Below are 20962 nucleotides of genomic sequence, written 5' to 3'. Positions count from 1 at the left end.
GCAGGAATGGAAAGCACCTGTCAGGTGTTGCCTTAAGATTGTCTCTGCCAAAAGGAAACTTATACAAAGCTTTGTGGCTTACAAAGCCCCCTCCCAACCATACCTTCAACCACAGCATGTGCTGAGCGCCCCCTGCGTGAGGAGCTCGGTAACGGGCAAACAAACGCAGCGTTATTCCTTGCAGGGCGCCTACGCGTCGTTCTAAGTCTTCACAACCCCCACCCCCCGCAAGCACCTCTTGTTCCCGTTTTACAAAAGATAAAAACCGAGAGAAAGGCTTGGGCCGTGGGACGGGACACGCCTTTGGGTAACACCCTGTGACCTTGAGCAAGTCACTTGCCCAGCGGGAGCTGATGCCGAGATTCCTTTCCATTCAAATATTCAGCCCAGCTCAAGGTCACGAGTGCTCAGCGGCCGCTGGAACTAGGTCCCGAGACTACAAGGCATGATTCCCGACAGCCCTGGTTCCGAGAGGAGGAAGGGAGAGGTTCGAAGCGTACACCCCACCTCTCCGGCAGAGGGCCTGGCCGCTGGGGCGGGAGCCGGCTCCCTAGAGCAGGCCGAGCTGAACTACGGTGCCCGGGAAGGGCCGCTCCGCTCCGCTCCTCGCGGAGGCCGCCCCCTGCCAATCACACTTGAGGCCCGCCCTGCCCTTTGCCGGAAGGAGCCGTTACCCCGAGCAACTACAACGTCCGGTTTTCGGAGTTTGGCGGCGGGAAAAGCCATGAGTAAAGGCCGGTCAGAAGCTGTCCCGGGAGGTAACAGCCGTGGGCGCTGGGAGACCGGGAGGAGGGTGGGTAGGGGCAGATTGAAGGACCCCCTTCCTGCCTTGTCTCTCTCTGTAGCCTCCGGGATCCTGCTGAAGTACCTACAGGAGCAGAACCGGCCCTACAGTGCCCAGGACGTGTTCGGGAACCTGCAGCGGGAACATGGGCTGGGCAAGACGGTGAGAACCCTCTCTTCGGACTGTGGGACCTCCCCCAGGACCTCAGGGGTCCTGCACGCTCCAGGCCGCCATTTTAGCCCAGGGCTTCCTAAGGCTTGTTGGGCGCTTCCCCCCATCATTGGTGACATCCTTCCGGCTTCCAAAGTCCCTCTCCTGACTACTCCGCCCTCTCGCCTCTGTCAGGCGGTGGTGAAGGCGCTGGAGCAGCTGGCCCAACAAGGCAAAATCAAAGAGAAGATGTATGGCAAGCAGAAGATATACTTTGCGGACCAGGTGAGGGAAACAGATTAACACCTATATGAGAGCCCGGCATTAGGTCAGTCAGCCCCTAGTATGAACTCTGGGAGAATTGAAGCATCCTGTGAAATTCACCCCTTAGGCCATTAAAGGGCCCCAGCCAACCTTTAGGACAAAGCGTGGACTCCTTTTGCTGTCATCCGAACTTCACTAGATTTCCAGACTTGAAATATGATTGATGACAGAAAATCCTGAATTGTTGCTATCGAGGTCCATTTATGCGTGGAAGTTCTTATTCCCAGTCATCTAGATGAGAACCAGTCTGCCCAGTTGTTTTCCTTCTGTTTGCAGCCCAGACCCCCTTTCAGGCCCATCAGAATCAATATTGCCAAAGTAGAATGCTTCATCTCTCCCCTAAACCAGCTCCTCCTGTGTTCTTCCCCCTAAGGGAATCATTCTTCACCCAGGCCAGAGAGTAGGGAGTCATTCTTTTTGGTTTTGGTTGGCCTCACCACACAGCCTGTGGGATCTTCGTTTCCCAACGAGGAATTGAACCCAGGTCCTCAGCTGTGAAAGCACTTGAGTCCTGACCACTGGACCGTCAGGGAGTTCCCTGGGAAATTCTTATTTTACACACTTAGGCAGCTGTCAAGCCCAGGTGTTTCCCCTTTCTTGACCCCACCATCTCCTCTCCAGCTGCCACCACTGCTCTGGTTCAGGTGTTCCTTGTCTGTTGCAGGATCCTCCCGATCGCCTGGGCTCCTTACACATATCTTAAACATTGCAGCCAGAATAATCTATGTACATGCATCTCTAGTCATGCCACTTCCCTACCAAAAATTCCAGTGCTCCTTAGAACAGATAAAAGATACTCAGAGACTTGGCTCCAGCCTCTCCTGTCCTGGTTATTTTTCCATCCATCAGTGCTAGCCCATTTAGATGTACTTAACTCCTGTGGCCTTTGCTTGTTGTCCTTCCTCTGCCCTGGTTCTGGAGTCCCTTCTTCCTCTGCCCAGCTGTTACTCATCCGTTAGGATTTCACTCAGGCATCACCTCTGGAAATGTTCCTGACTGCTCTGAACTAACTGCCTTCCTCAGGCACTTACCTCTTTGAGGCATCCTCTATTTTAATTGTCTTTCACTTGCCTCCATTACAAAACTGAAGCTCTTCTAAAGCAGACCCCATTTCTCATCCATCTTCCTTTACTCAGTACCCCTACAAGATTTTAACATCCACTGTCAAGACTAATTTTCCTAAAGTAGGTTTCATTATATTACTGCTGTACTGGAGATTCCATAAAGAGGTTGGGAGATTTTTTTTCCTGTAAAAGGCCAGTTAGTATTTTTATGCTTTGCAGACCTGGTGGTCTTTTGTTGCAGCTACACAGCTTTCAGTGGCATTCAAGTCTGCCATTGTAGGGCAAAACCAGCCATAGAGAGTGTGTAGATAAATGGGTATGACTATGTTTCCATAAATTGTTTTTTTTTTCCCCCAAAAACATGCATCTGGCAGGATTTGGCCTGCAGGTTGTAGTGCTACCTTCTGCCTTAATGGTTTACTACACTTGATTGTAGAGTCCAAACTGCTCAGGGTGGCATTCCAGTCCTTTCTATTCTGCTTCCCATCACCAACTGACAGGAGGCCGCTGAGCCCCAGCAAGGGCCTTTTCTAGCAGCTGCTCACATGGAAGGGGCCTCAGAACCACTGATGTCCTTATCTGAATACCTCCCACCATGCCTTTTCACCTGTCTTGATTCTTACTACCTGGAAACCTGTAATTAGGTATCAGCCCCTTTAGAAGAATGTTTCTTTACTCCTTCAGCCCAGTGAGTAGTTTTGCTAGTAAACTGCAAGATTATTTCTGTTCTATTATCCCACACCTCAAAGCTCCTGAGGACAAATAGCAGGTTTCAACTTGTTCGTTCTTGTAGCTTTTTGAGGAAACAGGTACTAGACTGAACGACTGCTCTAAAGTACCCTCCCACTGTCTTCCTGGACCCTGTGGAGGGTTGGGGAGCCCCAAATTTTCAAGTGTGTATGGATGTTGCCTTCCCAGATGTGGGTTCCCCTCTTGTGCCTCCCATCAGCCTGCTTCTATATTTCCTTTTGTCCCTGGCAGGACCAGTTTGATGCGGTCAGTGATGCTGACCTCCAAGGCCTGGATGCCAGAATCTTGGCTCTCACTGCTAAGGTGCAGAGCTTGCAGCAGAGCTGCCGCCACATGGAGGCTGGTAGGACTGGCGGCCCCCGGAAGGTGCCCCTACTGTCAGGGTTGGTCCCAAGGTCAGGAATTACTAAGTGCAGAATTTGTTGAGTGCAGTGACGTCTCGCTGCAGAGATCCCTTTGGTAGGCTGCCACAGGCATTATGGGCTTCCCTGGTGGCTCAGTGGTGAAAGAATCCACCTTTCAATGCAGGAAACACGGGTTCGATCCCTGGGTCAGGAAGATCCCCTGGAGAAGGAAATGGCAACCCACTCCAGTATTCTTGCCTGGAGAATCCCATGGACAGGAGCCTGGCAGGCTGCAGTCCATGGGGTCACAAGAGTCGGACACGACTTAGCCACTAAATAACAACGTAGGCGTCACATTCAACTTAATGTCTAACAACTAATGGCTTTTGAAGACAAATGGGCAAGACAGACATTTACGTTCCCTACTGTGATATCAATACACAGTTCCCACACTCCCCTTTACTCTGCCTATTTAACTGGCCACAGCTAATAGTCTACTCAAACTTATACTCCCCAACTGTTTGTAGACTTAGGAGGAAAGAAAACTGGAATAAACTGGTAATTCTGTAAGCATTAGTCTTTCTTGAGGCTTTCCAGAATATAGGACCCATTCTGAACCCTGTGTGGAGAGAGCCCAGAGCAAGGTGGAGGCCCGGTCTCCTACCTCAGAGTAGCCATTGACTTCAGGGAGATGTGGTTTTAGAGCTGAAGGAGTTAACTAGTGCCCTGACCACACCGGAGATGCAGAAAGAGATCCAGGAGCTAAAGAAGGAATGTGCTGGCTATAGAGAAAGACTGAAGAACATCAAAGAGGCCACCAACCATGTGACTCCAGAAGAGAAAGAGCAGGTGGGCTGGGAGGGAGGCGGAGCAGGGAGGGCTGCCTCTGCAGGTTTGAAGTGAGGAGGAGGGTTGACCCCAGCAGCTGCTGTGGGCTCAAAGGAACCTGTTTCCCTGTCTAGGTGTACAAGGAGAGGCAGAGGTACCACAAGGAGTGGAGGAAGCGCAAGAGGATGGTAAGTGTATGGGAGCTCTAGGAAGGCCCTGGACAATAGCAGCCCCCAGAGACATAGCTGCCTCGTTTCAGGGGCCCGTCAGGCATGCCCAGTACTGGCATCTGAAAGGGGGTGGTTTTATTTCTTGTCAGGCAACAGAGCTGTCTGATGCCATCCTTGAAGGATACCCCAAGAGCAAGAAGCAGTTCTTTGTAAGTGGTGGTCGCCCTTCCTTGCTCCCCTGGGACTTTGATCCAAGGCCGTCTCATTCCCTTGTCTCGCTGCCCCACAGGAGGAAGTTGGGATAGAGACTGATGAAGATCACAATGTCAAGCTCCCAGATCCCTGAGAGGCTCCCCCGGCAGGACTGGGAACAGACGTCCTGGACTGGCTGCCGTGTTTAGGTCAGCTCTTTTGTTCCTGGTGCTGTCCACCTTTGAGCACACACCAGAGTACTGGGTGGAGGGAGGGAGCACAGGTGGCCCAGAGAGGATGGGCACGCTCATTTCATCAGCCACATGTCGACTGCTTAAACTCAACACTTAGATGTGGAACAGCGCTAAAGGACAGCATTTGGCAATATTTATTGTAATATCATTTGATATAAAAATATTTCATTTCCTCTGGATAATCACACCTCCCAAATATCAAACCTGAGGAAGGCAAAAGGGAGCTTGGGGAACAAGGGCAGAGAGAGGCTGCCATACACAGCATTCAAGAAGCCCAGGGCCTTACCCAGGATTCTCCTGGGCTCTACAAGTCAGAAGGCCTTTAAAGAATCTCCTCTACCCACCTTCACCCCACCCCAAGTCCTGGGAGAAATGTAGGAAGCACTGAGATGGTAGAGAGCCAGATACACTTGACAGAAAGGTTACAAGTAGTCTGGAGGCCAGTTAATTCTCCAAAATTGTAACTTTAGCAAAACTGCATTATTTAGAAAAATTAAACACTTTGAATATGTAGTGTCGTGTCACACTTGACTCTGCTGTGCCCTGCTACTGCCTGTGGGGACAGAGGGCAGGAGAGGGTGGGGAGGTGGCTTCCCTCTCCCACCCAGAGCAGGGAGGCAGTGGCGTAGGGGGCAAGGGCAGGAACCTGGCAGCCCTGCCCTGAGTTGGCCAGAAAAAGCTCTGGCTTCACCTTGGACTGACCAGGCAGCCCTAGCCTAGGCATGAGGCCGCCTTCCACCCCTCATGGCTGTGGGAGTACTTCCTCTTACTCCTTTCTTCCCATCCAACTACTGCTACATGGCCGCACTGGCTCAGTGTTGCCAGAGACACCAAAACAGGCAAATAGTAGTTACCAAATATGAGCAGGAATTCGAGGCTTCAAAAAAGGGGAGAGGCCAGGAGCTCTTTAGGGTGCCAAGAGCAGACCTCTATCCTGAGGACTTATATGGGAGGGGGAAAGACTAGGTTTGAGATCTATGGTCAAATAAAATAAATTAAAGCTCTCATAATACTCCCCCCAACCCAATGAAGGTGGGGGAGTGGGGGGGCATGGAGGAAGCTGGGGAGGCAAACACCGAGGAGAAAGCAGCTGACTGGCGTGCAGTGTCACAGTCCACTCTCACAAGCCCAGTGGCTCCGTGGCCAAGTAGGAGACTCAAAGCCTCTTGCTGGCTGTTCTGCAGGTTCCAAGAGTTGGTCAGTAAAGCTGGTTCTTCAGTTGGTGCAGGACGCCAATCACAATTTCCCGTAGGGTCTGGTGAGGGCAGCACAGAAAGAAAGAGATGATACTCGAGGACACAGGGCTGCTCAGTGACACCTACCTGGGCCAGGTGTGCTTTTTAGAGTACCATTAAAAAAAAAAAAATAGCCCCTTGAAAGCCACTGATGTCTATAGTTTACTTTGCAAATGCCCCCAAAATAGGATGGAGGCAGGGGTTGAGATGCATTATGATAAAGCAAATACAGAAATGATTAATGGTAGACTTTAGGTGAGGGTATTTGAGGGTTCACTGTAAAACCTGCAATGCTGCAGTATGTTCATGGTGTTTTACAATAAAAATTTGGGACATAGCTTCAGCTGAAAGCATTTCTTCTAAAATCAGGAACAAAACATGGATGCCCAGTCTCACCATTTTTACTCAACATAGTCTTGGAACTCCTAGTTAAACTAATTGGAGAAGAAATAAAAGGAATCCAAATTGGGAAGGAAGAAATAAAACTGTTTGCAGATGACATGATATTAAACATGGAAAGTCCTAAAGATGCCATCAGAAAACTACTAGAGCTCAACAATGAATGCAGTAAAGTTGTAGAATACAACACTGATGTACAGAAATCTCTTGCATTTCTGTAAACTAACAACGAAGTATCAAAGAGAAATGTACGAAACAATCCCATTTACCATCACGTCAAAAAGAATAAAATACCTAGGAATAAACCTACCTAAAGAGGCAAAGACTTGTACTCGGAGAACGTTAAGATCTTGATGAAAGAAAGTGAAGACAAACAGAAAGACATAACCTGTTCTTGGGTTGGAAGACTCAACATTGTTAAAAATGACCATACTACCCAAGGCAATCTAAAGATTCAGTGCAATCCCTATCAAAATACTAATGGCATTTTTCACAGAACCAGAACAAATAACTTTAAATTTAGTATGGAAACACAAAAGACCCTAATAACCAAACTAATCTTGAGATAGAACAGAACTAGAGGAATTATATGACCTGACTTCAAACTAGACTTACTACAAAAGCTACAGTGGTCCAAACAGTATGATATTGGCACAAAAACAGACAAAGATCAATGGAACAGGGGAGTCCAAAAATAAACCCATGCACTCACGGTCAGTTCATGTACAACAAAGGAGGCAAGAATATACAATGGAAAAAAGACAGTCTGTTCAATAAGTGGTGCTCGGAAAACTGGACAGCTACATGTAAAAGAATGAAAGTAGAACATTCTCTAACACTATATACAAAAACTCAAGATAGATGAAAGACCTAAAGTAAGACTGGATACTATAAAACTCCTAGAGAAAAACACATGCAGAAGACTCCTTGACATAAATCACAGCAATATTTTATTAGATTCATCTCCTAAAGGAAATTAAATGGGACCTAGTTAAAAGCTTTTACGTTGCAAAGGAAACCACTGACAAAACGAAAACCTAATGAATGGGAGAAAATATTTGCAAATGATATGACTGATAAGGGGTTAATAGCCAACATATACAACTCAGCATCAGAAAAACAACTAAGGAATTCCCTCGTGGTCCACTGGCTAGGACTTGGTGCTTTCACTGCCGTGGCCCAGGTTCAACCCCTGGTCAGAGAACTAAGATCCCACAAGCTACGTGGTGTGGCCAAAAAACATCCCTGGAAAACAACCCAATTAAAAAGTGGGCAGAAGCACCTGTGCACATGGCGCTGCAAGCGGTGCGGAGCGTGCGGGCGGCGGTCGGCAGCCTGCGCGCCATCTCGGCACCCAGCGCGCCCTGCTCGCCGCGGCCACGGGGACTGCGGGCGGGTGCCGTCTGGGCACTGCGCACCGGCCCTGCTCTGCTGTCGGTGCGGAAATTCACAGAAAAACACGAATGGGTAACAACAGAAAACGGTGTTGGAACAGTGGGAATCAGCAATTTTGCACAGGAAGCTTTGGTAGATGTTGTTTACTGTAGTCTGCCTGAAGTTGGGACAAAGTTGAACAAACAAGAGGAGTTTGGTGCTTTGGAAAGTGTGAAAGCTGCTAGTGAACTCTATTCCCCTCTATCAGGAGAAGTAACTGAAATTAATACAGCCCTAGCAGAAAATCCAGGACTTGTCAACAAGTCTTGTTATGAAGATGGTTGGCTGATCAAGATGACATTCAGTAACCCTTCAGAACTAGATGAACTAATGAGTGAAGAAGCATATGAAAAATACATAAAATCTACTGAGGAATGAAAATGGAATCCCTAAATAAACTACTTTGAAACAACTTAATCTAGCATAGTTGTCTTAAATTAGTGGTGGATAGATATTTAAAAAGCAACTTTTAGCAAAAGAAACTACTTGTAACAATGTTTCCTGAAGAAAATACCCCTTAACTTTCTAATGCCTTCAGATAAACACTGTGTATCTTTTCCACAGCATCCTGTGATTTTTAGGCTAGGCTCCAGTTACAATATTCAGAATTCCTGAAATTATCTCTGATAAAACTAATTATAAAAATTATGTAATTCAACGATAACATGGTTATCTTATACCTTATATGACATTGTAACTTGCTTACAGCTATCCTTGGATTTGGGTCAAAATGATCTTCCCACTAGAAATAACTGCCAGTGGAGAAAAGTTTGTTAGTTGTATAGTGTGCAGTGAAGAATATTACTGTCTTAATTTTGCAATATACTGTGTTTGCTGGTGCTATTTTTATACAGTGAAGCAACAGCCTTGCAGGAGAATAAACAATTTAATAATAAAATATTCAACTTCTTAAAAAAAAAAAAAAAAGTGGGCAGAAGAACTGAATGGACATTTTTCCAAAGGGGAACTGCACGTGTCCAACAGGGACATGAAAAGATGCTGAACATCACTAATGATCAGAGAAATGTAAACCAAAACCACAATCATCTATCACCTCATACCTGTCAGAATGGCTATCATCAAAAAGAACACAAATAATAAATGGTGGTAAGAATGTGGAGAAAAGAGGACTCTTGCACACCGCTGGTGGGAATGTAAATTGGTACAGCTACTGTGGAAAATAATAGATTTCTCAAAAGACTAAAAGAGCTACCAAATGATCCAGCACTTCCACCCTGAGGTATGTGTTCGAAAAAAAATACTAATTCAGTGTGTATGTATTCAAAAAAACAATTTTTGTTTGAAAAAACAAAAACACTAATTCTATGTGTGTGTGTGTGTGTGTGTGTGTGTGTGAGAGAGAGAGAGAGAGAGAGAGAGAGAGATGGAATACTACTCAGCCATAAAGAATGAAATAATCCATTTGCTGCAACATGGATGGACCTAGAGATGATCATACTAATAAGCAAAGGAAGTCATAAAGACAAACATCATACATCACTTATATGTGGAATCTAAAGTACAACACAAAGTATTTATGAAACAAGATATACAGAACAGACTTGTGGTTGAGAGGGCGGGGTGGGTAGGGGAGAGAAGGATTAGGAGTTTGGCATTAGCAGAGACAAACTTACATGTAGGACAAATAAACAATAAGGTTGTACTGTATAGCACAGGAGGCGATTACTATCTGTGACAAACCATAATGAAAAAGAATGAATATAACAGTCACTGCTTATGCTGCTGCTAAATCGCTTCAGTCATGTCCGACTCTGCGACCCCATAGACAGCAGCCCACCAGGCTCCCCCGTTCCTGGGATTCTCCAGGCAAGAATACTGGAGTGGGTTGTCATTTCCTTCGCCAGTCACTACTTATAGCAGGAATTAAATAACAGGAATATTATAAATCAACTATACTTCAATAAAACTTAAAAACTCCAGATGAATGAGTAAAAATGTGGTATACGAACACAATGGAATACTTAGTAAAAAAAAAAGACCAAACAATGAAAATTTGCCTTTTTAGCAACATGTATGGACTTAGCATTATGCTAAGTGAAATGAGTCAGAGAAAGACAAATACTATACAACATCACTTACAAGTGGAATCTAAAAAATTACAATAACCTAATGAATATAACAAAAAAGTAGACTCCCAGTATGGTGGACAAACTAGTGGTTACCAGTCGGGAACGGGGGTTGCGGGGGACATCAGGGTAGGGGAATGGGAGGTACAAACTATTAGGTGTATTGTACAACATGAGGAATACAGCCAATATTTTGTAATAACTGGAAATGGAGAAATCGCTTTTTAAAATTATATAGAATTTTATATTTAAAATTATATAGAAAAAAATGTTGGGAAACAAAAAAGTGAGAAATCTCAGATACAAGTCAAGCCTCAGTAAAAGGAACCACACCTCAAAAGCAAAAGACTCAGTTAACCAACCGTTAACACACTATTACAAATAATAATTAGAAACCCCAAGGAAAACTACTGTAGGGGGTCTAGGGGTAGGGGCCTTAAATCTTTTCCCAAAACTCCAAGTTAAGTGCTGCAAGTGATCCGGGCTCACTTGCTGGGCAGGCAAGCAGTGCCTGAGGCTGCTGTTACTTGCCATTCTGTGAACTAAACAAAGGCCTTGCGTGAGTGAGTGCCCAGATCATTCTTGCAAAATGAAGCCTCTACAGGAATATCTGGGCTAGGAAGCAAAGAGGGAAACAGGAATACAAGTTGTAGAAATACCCTCAAGAAACCTAAAAGCTGCTACCCTGCCTCTCTGAACAAACCACAGCTTGGGTCACTTTGCCTGAGCGAAGAGCCCCTGACCCTGTGACTACTGCCGCCCCGTACCTGAGGCTTACAGTGCTCCTCAATCCAGCTGAAGACACAGGCTGACAGCTCCTGGAAGCTGGCCACGGAGATGGAGGCATTGAAGGACTGGAAGAGGGAGTCCATGATGCCTTGAAACACGTTGAACTTGACCTGGTCCGAGACCTGGTCCTCCCCCTCATGGGGGTTGTCCTGGTGCGCCTTCACGATCTGCTCATAGTTCCTGAAAGCGAGCAGGCCAGGCCTGAGGGGCTGCAGCGGCTCTCCTGGCCCCGGAAGAGTAATAGCGCTTACCCTCCATACTCCCCTGGGAAGGAGATTCCCAGAGAGCTTGTGGGATGTATTCAACATCAGCTTCTAGGTCAGCAGTGGTGGCCTACCCCCTCCAACCTTTCCTTCATTAAATCCCACAGGTGTTTCCAGAGTATTGTTTGCTACAGTTGGGATTAAGTCGTGCCTACCACTTGAGGGAGTAAGAATATCATCTGATGTGGCCTTTGGAGACGGGCAGGGTGTGAACTGAAGAGGCCTCAGAGTCCCCTCAGAACCAGATGCCCTGGTTCCCCCAACCCAACACCCGCCCTTACACTTTCATGATCTTTAGGGCCATGACATCCTTGCGGAGCGTGGATACCTCCTCCTCCTGCTTTTTCTTCTCCTTGTGCAAAAACTGGATGTAGTCAATGGCTGGAGTGGGGGTGGGAAAAGGCGGTGGGCATAGAGGACGTCTCAACCAGAAGGACAAAGCTGATTTTGATTCCCCTTCCCTCCAGACCCCCACCTCCGCGCCCCCCAACTCGTTACAACCATCCCACCCGGGCCAGGCCAAAAGCGGCTCTGAGGCTTAGCCCTCTCACAGCCCCCTTAGCTCCAAGCCCTCCAACGCTCTCCTGGCCATACTCTTCTGCAGCACGATGGCTTTGCTGAGTTTTGGGGAGCCAATGGCGAAGTCCTGCTGCTGGCATGTGGGGACGATGGTCTGTAGGTCATCATAGCCTCTCTGTGGAGAGAGCGGGGAAACGGGTTCCTTTACGGAGAGAGCAAGACAAATGGGCACGCAGCTTTTCTTCCACGATACCAAGTTCCACGCTCGCTCACTCAGAGGGGTAGAAAGGAGGGAGAAGTTCATGTCCAGGGCCTAGACTAGCTGCCCCCAAGCTTGCTTGGGACTGCCTGACGGGGCAAGGGCAGAGTGGATCTGAAGCGTGCAGGCGCTCCCCGAGGTGCGGGCCTCCCCAATCACCTTAATGGCGTCCCTCCTCTTCTGCTCGGCCTGAGTGTGTGCTCGCCGCCGCCGGTCCTTGTAGGACTCCTTGTAGGATTCCTGGTGGTAATCGCTGTCCTCGTCATCTACGCTCAGGGTTGGGGGCAGGAAGAGGTCATTCTGGGGCCCACTGGGGCCCAGCCAGCCCACTTTCCCCAGCTAGGAAGAACCTGGTGCCCAGAGATGGCAGATGGATACGAGAACCTAATACCCTAGATGACGTGATGGTGAAACCATGTCTAGAACTCGGGTTCCAGCGCCCCCATGTGGAAGGCAGGAGCGGCCCTGTCTAAGAAAAAGACTAAAGTAAGGCACATCTGGTTCCCCGGGTGGGGGATGTTGCCGCCTACCTGTGTTGGGGACTGAAGAGGCACTGGTGGAACCGATGCTATTAGCTCTGGACACTACACTCCCCTTGCGGGTGCTGTCTACAAAAAGCCCTGGAAAAGAGAGGCCCCAGTCACTAAGGAATAGAATGGGGGGAGGGGCTCTGCTAGGCTCTCAAGACACCTGTGGGCCCACTGGCTTCCTGAGCCCTAAATGCTGACCTCGCTCCTTCAACCCAACAGCCAGCCATACTGGGCCACCCACTTCCTGGCGTGCCATGCCGCAGGGCTCCCGTCCCTAGTGTCTGCACTGCTCCACAGGCCTGCAAGGATACCTCCTGGCTCAAAAGTGGCATCTGGGCGTGATGATGGAGAGTGAACGGCTGGCCCCGTTTCCGTCACTTCCCTGCTCCAGGGCAGAGGGAACTAGGTGTCACCCTTGGATGCTTCCTGCCCCTGTCCTCCAGACCCTCCCTCGCTGCTCAGGCCCGCTCAGCTCAGGGACGGTGGGCTGTGCTCAGGTGTGGCTGCCAAGGCCTCGCGAATCCATCGGGCTGAAGTGGCAGTGTCCCTCCAGAGGTGAAGAGGGTGGGGGAGGCACTCACCAGGGTCCAGACTGTTGTCGCTGTAGGCATACTCCACCTGCGGCACCGAGCAAGGAAGAAGCCCGTCAGGCCTCCTCCGCCCCTGCACGCGTGTACACACACACAGACACACATACGTACACACTTGGGGTGCGATGGTAATCGCAGGATTCCCCCCAAGCCAAGGGCGGCTAGGCCGCGGGAGCGCCGCCCCTTGGCAGGACCCCGTCCGCCCACTCCACGCCCCCAGCCCTCCAGTCCCGTCCCCTCACACCCGCGCGCACACGCCTCAGTTGTCTTCCCACCTTGGCACACACAGGGTGAGAGCTGTCTTCTCTGCAGCCCCAGGGCCCGAGGAGCGGGGGTAGCTCTGGGGACTGCAGGGAGTCCCCTAGTCTTCCAGACCCGCTACGTGCTCGAGCCCGACCCGCCCTCCCCTCGCCGGCGTGCTCTCCCACGGGGCTTGCCTTGACCCAGGGGTCCTCCGGAGAGGCGCCCGGCTCCGTCATCTCCGACCCACCGAACCGGAAACCTGCCAGCGGGTGGGCCCCCGGCCTGGAGGAAGAGGCGAGGCGCGCTCACGTGACCCAGACCCACCAACCCGCAGTCCAGTAGCGGGGGCGGGGCAGCTGCGCATGCGTGATTCGGAGGACAACCCCCACGCCCGGCCGCCGCTGCCGCCTAGACGGTGCCCCGCCTGCCTTCGGAGCTGACACTGATGGCCTTGGGGCCACCCCCCTTGCCAATCCCTGCTCTTGCTCAGGGTAGACGTTCCAGCCGCCGCGACATGAAGCACATTCCGTGAAACTGGGTCCCTTTAAGAGGCTTGTCCGCATAACCTCGCAGCGCAGGCGTACCGCCGTGCCCAGCGGGCTCCCGGGACCGGGATGAGTTTCCCGGACCTGCACTTCTGGCCACCTCTTCCGACCCCGCCGGGATGCAGCCTTTGTGAGGCCAGAGGCCCGAGTGGCTTGTTGAAGGAAGCTCCTCCAACACCCAGCCCAGAGTCTGGCAGGATACTTGTGGAATTAAGAGCCTGTTAGCCAAGTTACGCTACTTTGTAAGCTAAGGAAACAGGTGCCAGGAAAGTCCAGAACTTATTCAGAAGTGCACGGCTAGCCAGTGACAGGGCCAATGCTGGCCTCAGTCTGGCTAGCTTTAGAAGCCATGCTCTTAACCACTGCACTTCTGGCTTCCAGCTCAGGACTGGGCCTTGCACTTGGGGCTCAAGGGTCACAAAGATACCCAGAGTCATTGAAGCAGGAAGCAGACACCATGGCAACATTCACCTTTAATTATGTTACAAGTTCCAGTTTGCCCTGGCCCCAGCCCAGCATGGGTACCAAAGACCTGTGGACAAAAGCAGGGATAGAACAATGCCAGGGGCCTGCACCCGCATGAGCTGCATCCTCAGTGTTGGCCAACCACTGGCAAGCTGGGTAGGCTCCCTGTATCCAGTGGGCCCAGCCCTGCCCTGCCCAGCTTAGCTTAGAGCCCTCTAGGCCCAGGCTAGAGTGAGCTTCAAGGTTCCATTCCTCCTCACCGCTGGATCTGTCAGCTCCAGGGGCCACTATGACCCCACAGAGAAATCTGTCAGTCATTGGCCTGATGGTGCCTCAGAGATGCGCTTCTGCAGGAGGGCCCAGGCTTTCTCCACCTTGGGACAGGCGAGAATGTCAGGAAGAAAACAGGGACAGGGTCAGATGGGTATTCACTGAGACTCCCTCCCCACAACCCAGCCTTTCCCTGGGCACCAACCTGGCGCTGGGTGATATGAGGCTCCCACATGGTGCTCAGCACCACGTGACTCTGAGCCACAAGCTGCTGCCCACTCATCTGGCTCTGCAGCCTGCTCTGAGCCGCAGCCTCACTCAGGCCATCCCTCTCCACGATGCGTCGTATGGCCTGGGCAGACAGGGCATTTGTCAGCCCACTGGTTCTGGGCAGGAACTGGGCTACAATGATGGAGTGGGGGGTGGGATCCAGATACCTCGGTCTCGGGGATGACAACCGTCCACACCTCATGCACCATGTTCTGCCAGCCGGCTTCAAGCAGCATGGCGGCATCAATCACGCACACACGCTTTCCTGTGGGGAGACCCCAGTCACTGCCAGCAGTACCCCACCACTTGCTACCAGTCATAGAGCCAAGGAAACGTAGTCCCAGGGAAAGTGGATGGTCTGGTTTGGGGTGGGGGAGCTCTCGGGGGAGAATCTGTGCCACGTGTTTCCCTGGGCTGCTCACTCACCCTCAGCCATAGCCTGATCCATCTCCTCTCTGGCCAGCTTTGCGATAACTGGCCACATAATATCCGTGAGTATCTTCAGCTGCTTCTAAGGAAGGGAATGCAAGGGGTGGGCCAAGTTCACCTTCCCCCAGAGATGGAGCCAGCCCGAGGGAGCAGGTGGTGGGGAACAGGTGGTGGAGACTGGTATTTGGGGCCAGAACAGAGAGGTACAGTGGGTCCCCACCTCTGGGTCTGGCGCAGCTGCAGAGCCCTTGGAGAGGTGTGTATTTACCTTGTTCCCAAACACCCGGCTGCCCAGGACCTTCCTGTTGATAATGCCATCTTTATGGAGAATATCTGGACGACAGAGATGGAGGACTGGGCAAGGAGGCCAGGCCACCTCCTTGCTTCAGGCCACCTCCAGTCCTCCCCACTTATTACCTGTTCCAAAGGCTTCCACCACCGGCTGGTAGGCAGGACCGCCCGGGGCATAGGCCCGGTGACCCAGGTGGTCACTGTCGATGATATATGCGCCCAGGCCCTTCAGCCGCTGAGCTACTGAGCTCTTCCCAGAGCCGCTGATGCCCGTCAGCCCAATCACGTAGAAACCTGGGGGAAGCTCTGGCCTCTTCTACGGGTACATAAGAGAGAACCCCACAGTTACTAGGGTCCCCGGACTCAGGATGGAGGCTGAACCGTTCAGTCTTTCCTCTCCAGCAATCCCAGCCCACCCACATGTGGGTGGGGGCTTACATATGGAGGCCGGAGCAGGTTTCCCAGCATTTGTTGGCGGAAGCTGGAGGAGCTGACTTTGTCCTCCTCGTTTTCCTTGTGGTTCAGGTCCTTCAGCAGCTGGATCTGGTACAAGGTGAGCTCCTCCAGGTTCTGAAGCAAAGGAAGAGTGAGGAGAGAGAAGGAGGGGTGAGATGGACAAGGACAAGTCTATCACCTTATCCTCCCCTGCCTACCCCAGAGGTGGAGCTTGCCTCAGAAGGCAAGCTGGGAACCAGTTCCTCCTTGCCTCTTCCCACCACCTTCAGCCCTCTCTTCCCTCCTGTGGGGTCACGGTACTTCCAACAGCCCCCAGTGGCCTTCCCCATCCCCCTCCACTCCCTCTGCCAGTCGCCCCCAGGGGTTACATTCTCAAGGCGGAAGCGGTTGACGGCCATCCCCCCACGATAGGTCTCCTCGCTGACCACCAGGAACTCCAGAGAGGGGTCAGAGCCAGCGGGCCCATAGGGGTCGAGCAGGGGGATGATATCAAATGTCAAGGAGGGCTTGATGTCCACCAGGAACTCACTCAGATGTTCCACGCGTTCTGTGTAGGGCTGGAGCAGCTCAGGGAGCAACTTGCCTGGGGAAGGAGCCCAGAACAGTGAGATCTTCTTACCGGGGAGGATGAGGGTGGGCCAGTTTGGGGAAGAGTGTCCCTAAGCATCCTATCTCCAGAGGGGAGGTGGAGGCGGGACGAAGGGGCCTATGAGGAGGAGACAGCAGGCAAGCACAGTACTGCTGCAAGGGGTGGCACATGTGCAGAGAACTGGCAGTGCCAGGAGGTCAGATTAAGAATTCCAAGAGCCAGAGAATTTCAAGATCCTCCTCTTACTGCCCTCGGCACTGCTACCTATAACTTAGTCATCCATTTATTCACAGGGGCTCAGACTTTAGGATTCATCACCTGGAGAACTTGTTTACAAGTGCAGATTCTTTGGCTCCACATCTGGGGGATCCTGATTGGTGACTAGACCACACACCAAACAAGCTGCATTTATTCATTTAACATATCCCCTCAGTGCGAACTGCACCCCAGGCACTGTGACATTTAGGAGGGGTGGGAAGTAATGGATGGCCCCACCCTTCCTCAGCCTTGTCCTGCCGGGGGAGGGTAAGGCTGCCCCAATCCAGAGTCTCTTGTCACTCACTCTTCAGCAGGTCTTTGTCTGCTACTCCCACCACAAGCTGCTCCTGAGCCAGGATGCACGCCACGCTGAGCAACACCTTGTGGGCATTGTGCAGGTGGTCAAAGGTGCCGCCCACAGCCCCCCGCTGGTGGCTGCGCACTGGCTGCTTTGCAGACCTGGCCACAGGGGAGGTTGGCTTGATGGTGGAGGGTAAGTGGACGCCCAGGGACCCCACGGGGGGCACTGCAGGCCCATAATCTGGGTACAGCAGCACTGAAGACAGTTGCGGACAACAGCTGTAACAGCTGGTGGCATAACGCTCTAGCTGTTGCTTGGCCGGATTGTATTGGCTTCCATCCAGGGTCTGGAAGTCAGTCAGGACCACTTCCGGGGGGTGGGCCAGGTTCTGGACTGAGGTGGGTAGGGGAGGGAGACAGCTCTTGGTTCGGATATTTGTCAGCAGAATTCTGACGTCCAGGTGCCTGTGGACATCGGCGCCTGCGTAGAGGTGCGTGATGAAATCGATAACTTCAAACGTGGCCTGCACGGGGCTGGACTGGGGTTGAGCTGGGCCGCCCAGGCTCATGCCCGGCTGCAGGTGTACATAGAGCGTGTGATTCACCAGCCGGGCTGCCGAAGACAGTATAGGGGCCAGGCGAGGGGCCAGGGAGGTCAGCGGCGTTGTCAGCACCAGGAGGCCCGACCGGAATACGGCCATCCTGCCCAGGCCTGCGGACAGTCAGGGAGACGAGGCGAGGGTGACTGGGTGGTATGTGTTTGAGGCCGAAAACTGTAGGGGGACTCGGACCCAAGAGAGGGGGACCTGGAGCAGGGACGGGGTTCTCAGTGCCGACCGAGAGGAACCTGGGGAAGGGGACTGGGCTTGGAAAATGGCGCCTCCGGTCTGTGTTCTAAATCTGTTTTATCATCTCTCAGAGCGGTGAATTCGCTGAATTGAATAAAAATCCTGGGGTGGGGAGAGGAACTGGGCAGGAGCCCCTACGTCGTAAGACTGGGAATCCAGAAATCCCAGGCGTTCTTGCTGAGCTGCACCAGCATCTTCAAGGAATTGGAGGAGGGAACTAAAAGGGGACACTCAGGCTCGGGTCCTACTTACTGAGACCTCCGGGCTTTGGTTCCGCTTGCACTACCGCGGAGGCTTCCCCAGCCGCGACCCGTTAACACAAGTTCCGGAGCTGTGACTCGAAACTACGGAACCTAATAAAGGCCAAAAATCTCCCCTTTGGTTCGGCGAGGGATTCTCGCGAGATTTTTCATTTGAAGGCGGGGGTGGGGGGTGGTGCTTGCAGTTGCAAAGGGGTGGAGCTCTGAGGCGTGGGAGGTGCGTGAAAACTTGTTTCCAAAACCTAATCTCACGGAAACTGGGCGGAGTGGGTCTAGGCGGCTGGAGAAGGAAACAGCAACCCACTCTAGTATTCTTTCCTGGAAAATCCCATGGACAGAGGAGCTTGCCGGGCTACACAAGTCGGACACAACTGAAGAGACTTAGCACGCAGGCAGGGCAAGGCGGGCTTGAAAGCCTGTTTAACGGATGCCCTTCAGACTCTGAGAGAAGAGACTGGCTTCAGCCAGGTCATTGGGAGACAGCGGCAAAGACGGGACTAACACCTGGCTTTCCTGCTTAATAAATCGCGGGGACAGAGGTGGAGGGAGATGTCATAGGGTAGCATTCAAGTTAGGGCTCTGCGTCCCCAGGGCCGTCCTGACGCCCTCCCAGTCTAAGGATCCTCATGTGGGAGGTCACGGAACAGTTCTGTCCAAGTCCCCATTTCACAGATGGAAACATTGAGGCCCTGTATGTTCCAGGGACATCTAGGGAGGTAAGGACAGAGGCCATGTGTCGTGGCTCCCGTGCAGTGCTCTCCATATCACCTAGAACCAGTGATATGACGGTTTTCCTGAGAGAGGCGGAAGAAGAGGAGAGCTGTGCGTGTGAGCTCAGTGGATCTGCCAGAGAATGGTTCCTGTGGGCGGAGGAAAAGGCAGCGGGGCTGGGGGAGGAGACTCAGTGGTGAGAATTTACCATGAGGCTAAAGAGTGCTGGTCTGGAGAAGGAAATGGCCACCCACTCCAGTATTCTTGCCTGGAGAATTCCTTGGACAGAGGAGCCTGGTGGGCCACAGTCCATCGGGTCGCAAAGAGTCGGACACGACTGAAACGACTTAGCATGTAAAGAGTGCTGGAGAGGCTGGAATTGGTAGTCTCCGTGGGAAGACAAAGCCAGGTTGCCATTAGGAACATTTCAGGTAAATTGTCCAGGGCTATCTCAAAACAGAGGGAAACCAATTTCCAAGGTCCACTATAGTAATGTGCTGTGGTTTCTATTCCCATACTAAATAAATGCTCACTTGCACACTTAATTTTGTTTTTTTTTAATAAAGAGGTCTCCCAAAGTGTATAAGCTTATGGCCTCACAGAACCTGGATCTGGTCCTGAAGTCAGTGGTGGAAGAGTTTTAGTGCCACAAAGGCCTTGAGACCAGTCTTCTTGCAGAGACATATTAAGTTGGGTTTTAAAGAGAGGACCCAGGACTTCCCTGGCAGTCCAGTGGTTAAAAATCTGCCTGCAAATGCAGGGGACTGGGTTCGATCACTGGTCTGGGAAGATTCCACATGCCAAGGGGCAGCTAAGCCCCTGTGCCACAACTACTGAGCCCTTGAACCTAGAGCCCTTGTTCTGCAACAATTCACCGAAATGAGAAGCCCTTGCACCGTAACTCCCACTCACCGCAACTAGAAAAAGCCCTCCCAGCAATGAAGACCCAGTGCAGCCAAAAATAAACTTTAGAAAAGAGAGAGAAGACCCAGCTGAGGAAGCAAACCACAAAGACTGAGGCAATTCCCTGAAACATCTGGACACACTGTTTCACATGCTTACAGAGTCATTGTTGGAGGAGCTCTCTGGAGGACGTGACTGCCAATCGACCCTTGAGCTGGACTTGGGCAGTCAGAGGCAGCTCACCCCTCCCATGTCCTTGGAATGTAGTCTGCCTATGATTCCTCCAGTGGGACCTATTTCAAGCATGCAGCCTCTCAAGGGCAACATCCTGATGAGACCACCTGAATGGTTTAGGTGACTGAACCTAGTTAAGGCCTCTATAGAAACTTGGAGATTCTGGTGGGCGGGTGCAGAGATCTACTCTTCTTTCTCCACCACGACAAGCCTTGTATGTAAGTTACCTTGCTTTAAAAAAAAAAAAAAAAGCTTTTTTGGCCACACTTCATGGCATGTGGGATTGAACTTGCACCCCCTGCACTGGCAGGCTTAGTCTAAACCACTGGATGTCCGGGAAGTTCACGTTGCTTATTAAACCTGCCACCTTCCAATCTAGAGTAGTTTCTTCTTTCATCAGTCTGGGGGTCTTTACCCCAGTTGACAAATCAACGTTGGTGGCAAGCTGACCAGGAGACCAAAGAATGGACCTTGGGAAAGAGGCACCTGCATGGGGTTGGGAAATGCAAGCTGGTCTAGTGAGCTTGTTTGAGGAACCACGCAGGGTGAACCACTGCAAAGATGAGAGATGAATATCCTGGAGTGGGTTGGCCGCTGCTGTGGGCAGATCACTGGCCACCAGTGCCCAACTAGAGGCTGAAACTCAAGCTGGAAAGTTAGAAGGAGAACTGAGGATGGAGAAGCATGTGTGGTGCTCACTTCAGGGCTGGCAGGCAGGTGGGAGAGCAGGATGATAATTTGGAAATATTACCCTGCTGTTTGCAAAGCTAGGAGCTCATGAGCCGCCTCGAATTAAGGTCCAAGCACTTGTGACAAAGCCTGACCAGAGGTTAAGAGGTGGACTCCCTGGGAAAGTGAGTAGAGAGAAGGGGAAGGTGTTGTGGTGACTGACAGTCCAAAGACCAAACACACCTCATACCCTAGG

The 20962-nt window shown here is 51.4% G+C and overlaps 4 protein-coding genes across 8 annotated transcripts; 2 read left to right on the top strand and 2 right to left on the bottom strand.

Annotated features, from left to right (window-relative positions):
• The first annotated feature begins 351 nt into the window (after positions 1–351).
• Positions 352–5373, top strand: PSMC3IP (PSMC3 interacting protein). Its single transcript, XM_061144064.1, has 8 exons — positions 352–758; positions 846–946; positions 1130–1219; positions 3304–3415; positions 4120–4265; positions 4379–4432; positions 4564–4623; positions 4704–5373. The coding sequence occupies exons 1-8, from the start codon at positions 446–448 to the stop codon at positions 4758–4760; spliced, it is 933 nt and encodes a 310-aa protein (XP_061000047.1). The 5' UTR covers positions 352–445; the 3' UTR covers positions 4761–5373.
• On the bottom strand, positions 4972–13549 carry MLX (MAX dimerization protein MLX). 5 transcript variants are annotated; one of them, XM_061144065.1, is made up of 8 exons: positions 13403–13548; positions 12957–12993; positions 12376–12465; positions 12005–12111; positions 11662–11761; positions 11349–11448; positions 10794–10984; positions 4972–6115 (listed from the first exon to the last, which is right to left on the bottom strand). In XM_061144065.1, the coding sequence occupies exons 1-8, from the start codon at positions 13442–13444 to the stop codon at positions 5865–5867; spliced, it is 918 nt and encodes a 305-aa protein (XP_061000048.1). In that variant the 5' UTR covers positions 13445–13548; the 3' UTR covers positions 4972–5864. The 5 variants fall into 5 exon arrangements, with proteins under 5 accessions (XP_061000048.1, XP_061000050.1, XP_061000051.1 ...); XM_061144068.1 differs by having other exon boundaries at positions 5911–6115; positions 10783–10984; positions 13403–13545; XM_061144066.1 differs by having other exon boundaries at positions 5911–6115; positions 10783–10984; positions 13241–13482.
• On the top strand, positions 7095–9048 carry LOC133057507 (glycine cleavage system H protein, mitochondrial-like). Its single transcript, XM_061144071.1, has one exon. It carries the CDS (start codon positions 7785–7787, stop codon positions 8304–8306), a length of 522 nt encoding a protein of 173 aa, XP_061000054.1. The 5' UTR covers positions 7095–7784; the 3' UTR covers positions 8307–9048.
• Positions 13550–14207: 658 nt separating the features above from the next.
• Positions 14208–18292, bottom strand: COASY (Coenzyme A synthase). Its single transcript, XM_061144061.1, has 10 exons — positions 18182–18292; positions 17086–17793; positions 16303–16517; positions 15917–16048; positions 15605–15794; positions 15456–15520; positions 15185–15269; positions 14926–15023; positions 14694–14840; positions 14208–14592 (listed from the first exon to the last, which is right to left on the bottom strand). Exons 2-10 carry the CDS (start codon positions 17780–17782, stop codon positions 14533–14535), a joined length of 1689 nt encoding a protein of 562 aa, XP_061000044.1. The 5' UTR covers positions 17783–17793; positions 18182–18292; the 3' UTR covers positions 14208–14532.
• Between the last annotated feature and the right edge of the window lie 2670 nt (positions 18293–20962).

This window comes from Dama dama, chromosome 5, assembly GCF_033118175.1.
Source record: "Dama dama isolate Ldn47 chromosome 5, ASM3311817v1, whole genome shotgun sequence".
Lineage (NCBI taxonomy): Eukaryota > Metazoa > Chordata > Mammalia > Artiodactyla > Cervidae > Dama > Dama dama.
The sequence above is the reverse complement of the archived record's forward strand: the minus strand, read 5'-3'. Positions and strand labels throughout refer to the sequence as shown.

Excerpts from the sequence above, each read along its gene's own strand:
- PSMC3IP (XM_061144064.1), top strand. The coding sequence starts at position 446 with ATGATTCCCGACAGCCCTGGTTCCGAGAGGAGGAAGGGAGAGGTTCGA. Across the intron at positions 1,220-3,303 it reads AGATATACTTTGCGGACCAG|GACCAGTTTGATGCGGTCAG; the intron begins GTGAGGGAAACA and ends TGTCCCTGGCAG. Across the intron at positions 3,416-4,119 it reads CTGCCGCCACATGGAGGCTG|AGCTGAAGGAGTTAACTAGT; the intron begins GTAGGACTGGCG and ends ATGTGGTTTTAG.
- COASY (XM_061144061.1), bottom strand. The coding sequence starts at position 17,782 with ATGGCCGTATTCCGGTCGGGCCTCCTGGTGCTGACAACGCCGCTGACC. Across the intron at positions 16,049-16,302 it reads ACCGCTTCCGCCTTGAGAAT|AACCTGGAGGAGCTCACCTT; the intron begins GTAACCCCTGGG and ends CCTTTGCTTCAG. Across the intron at positions 14,593-14,693 it reads CTCATATCACCCAGCGCCAG|GTGGAGAAAGCCTGGGCCCT; the intron begins GTTGGTGCCCAG and ends GCCTGTCCCAAG.
- MLX (XM_061144065.1), bottom strand. The coding sequence starts at position 13,444 with ATGACGGAGCCGGGCGCCTCTCCGGAGGACCCCTGGGTCAAG. Across the intron at positions 12,112-12,375 it reads CTCTTCAGTCCCCAACACAG|ATGACGAGGACAGCGATTAC; the intron begins GTAGGCGGCAAC and ends CCCTGAGCGTAG. Across the intron at positions 11,449-11,661 it reads AGCCATCGTGCTGCAGAAGA|CCATTGACTACATCCAGTTT; the intron begins GTATGGCCAGGA and ends CCCCCACTCCAG.
- LOC133057507 (XM_061144071.1), top strand. The coding sequence starts at position 7,785 with ATGGCGCTGCAAGCGGTGCGGAGCGTGCGGGCGGCGGTCGGCAGCCTG.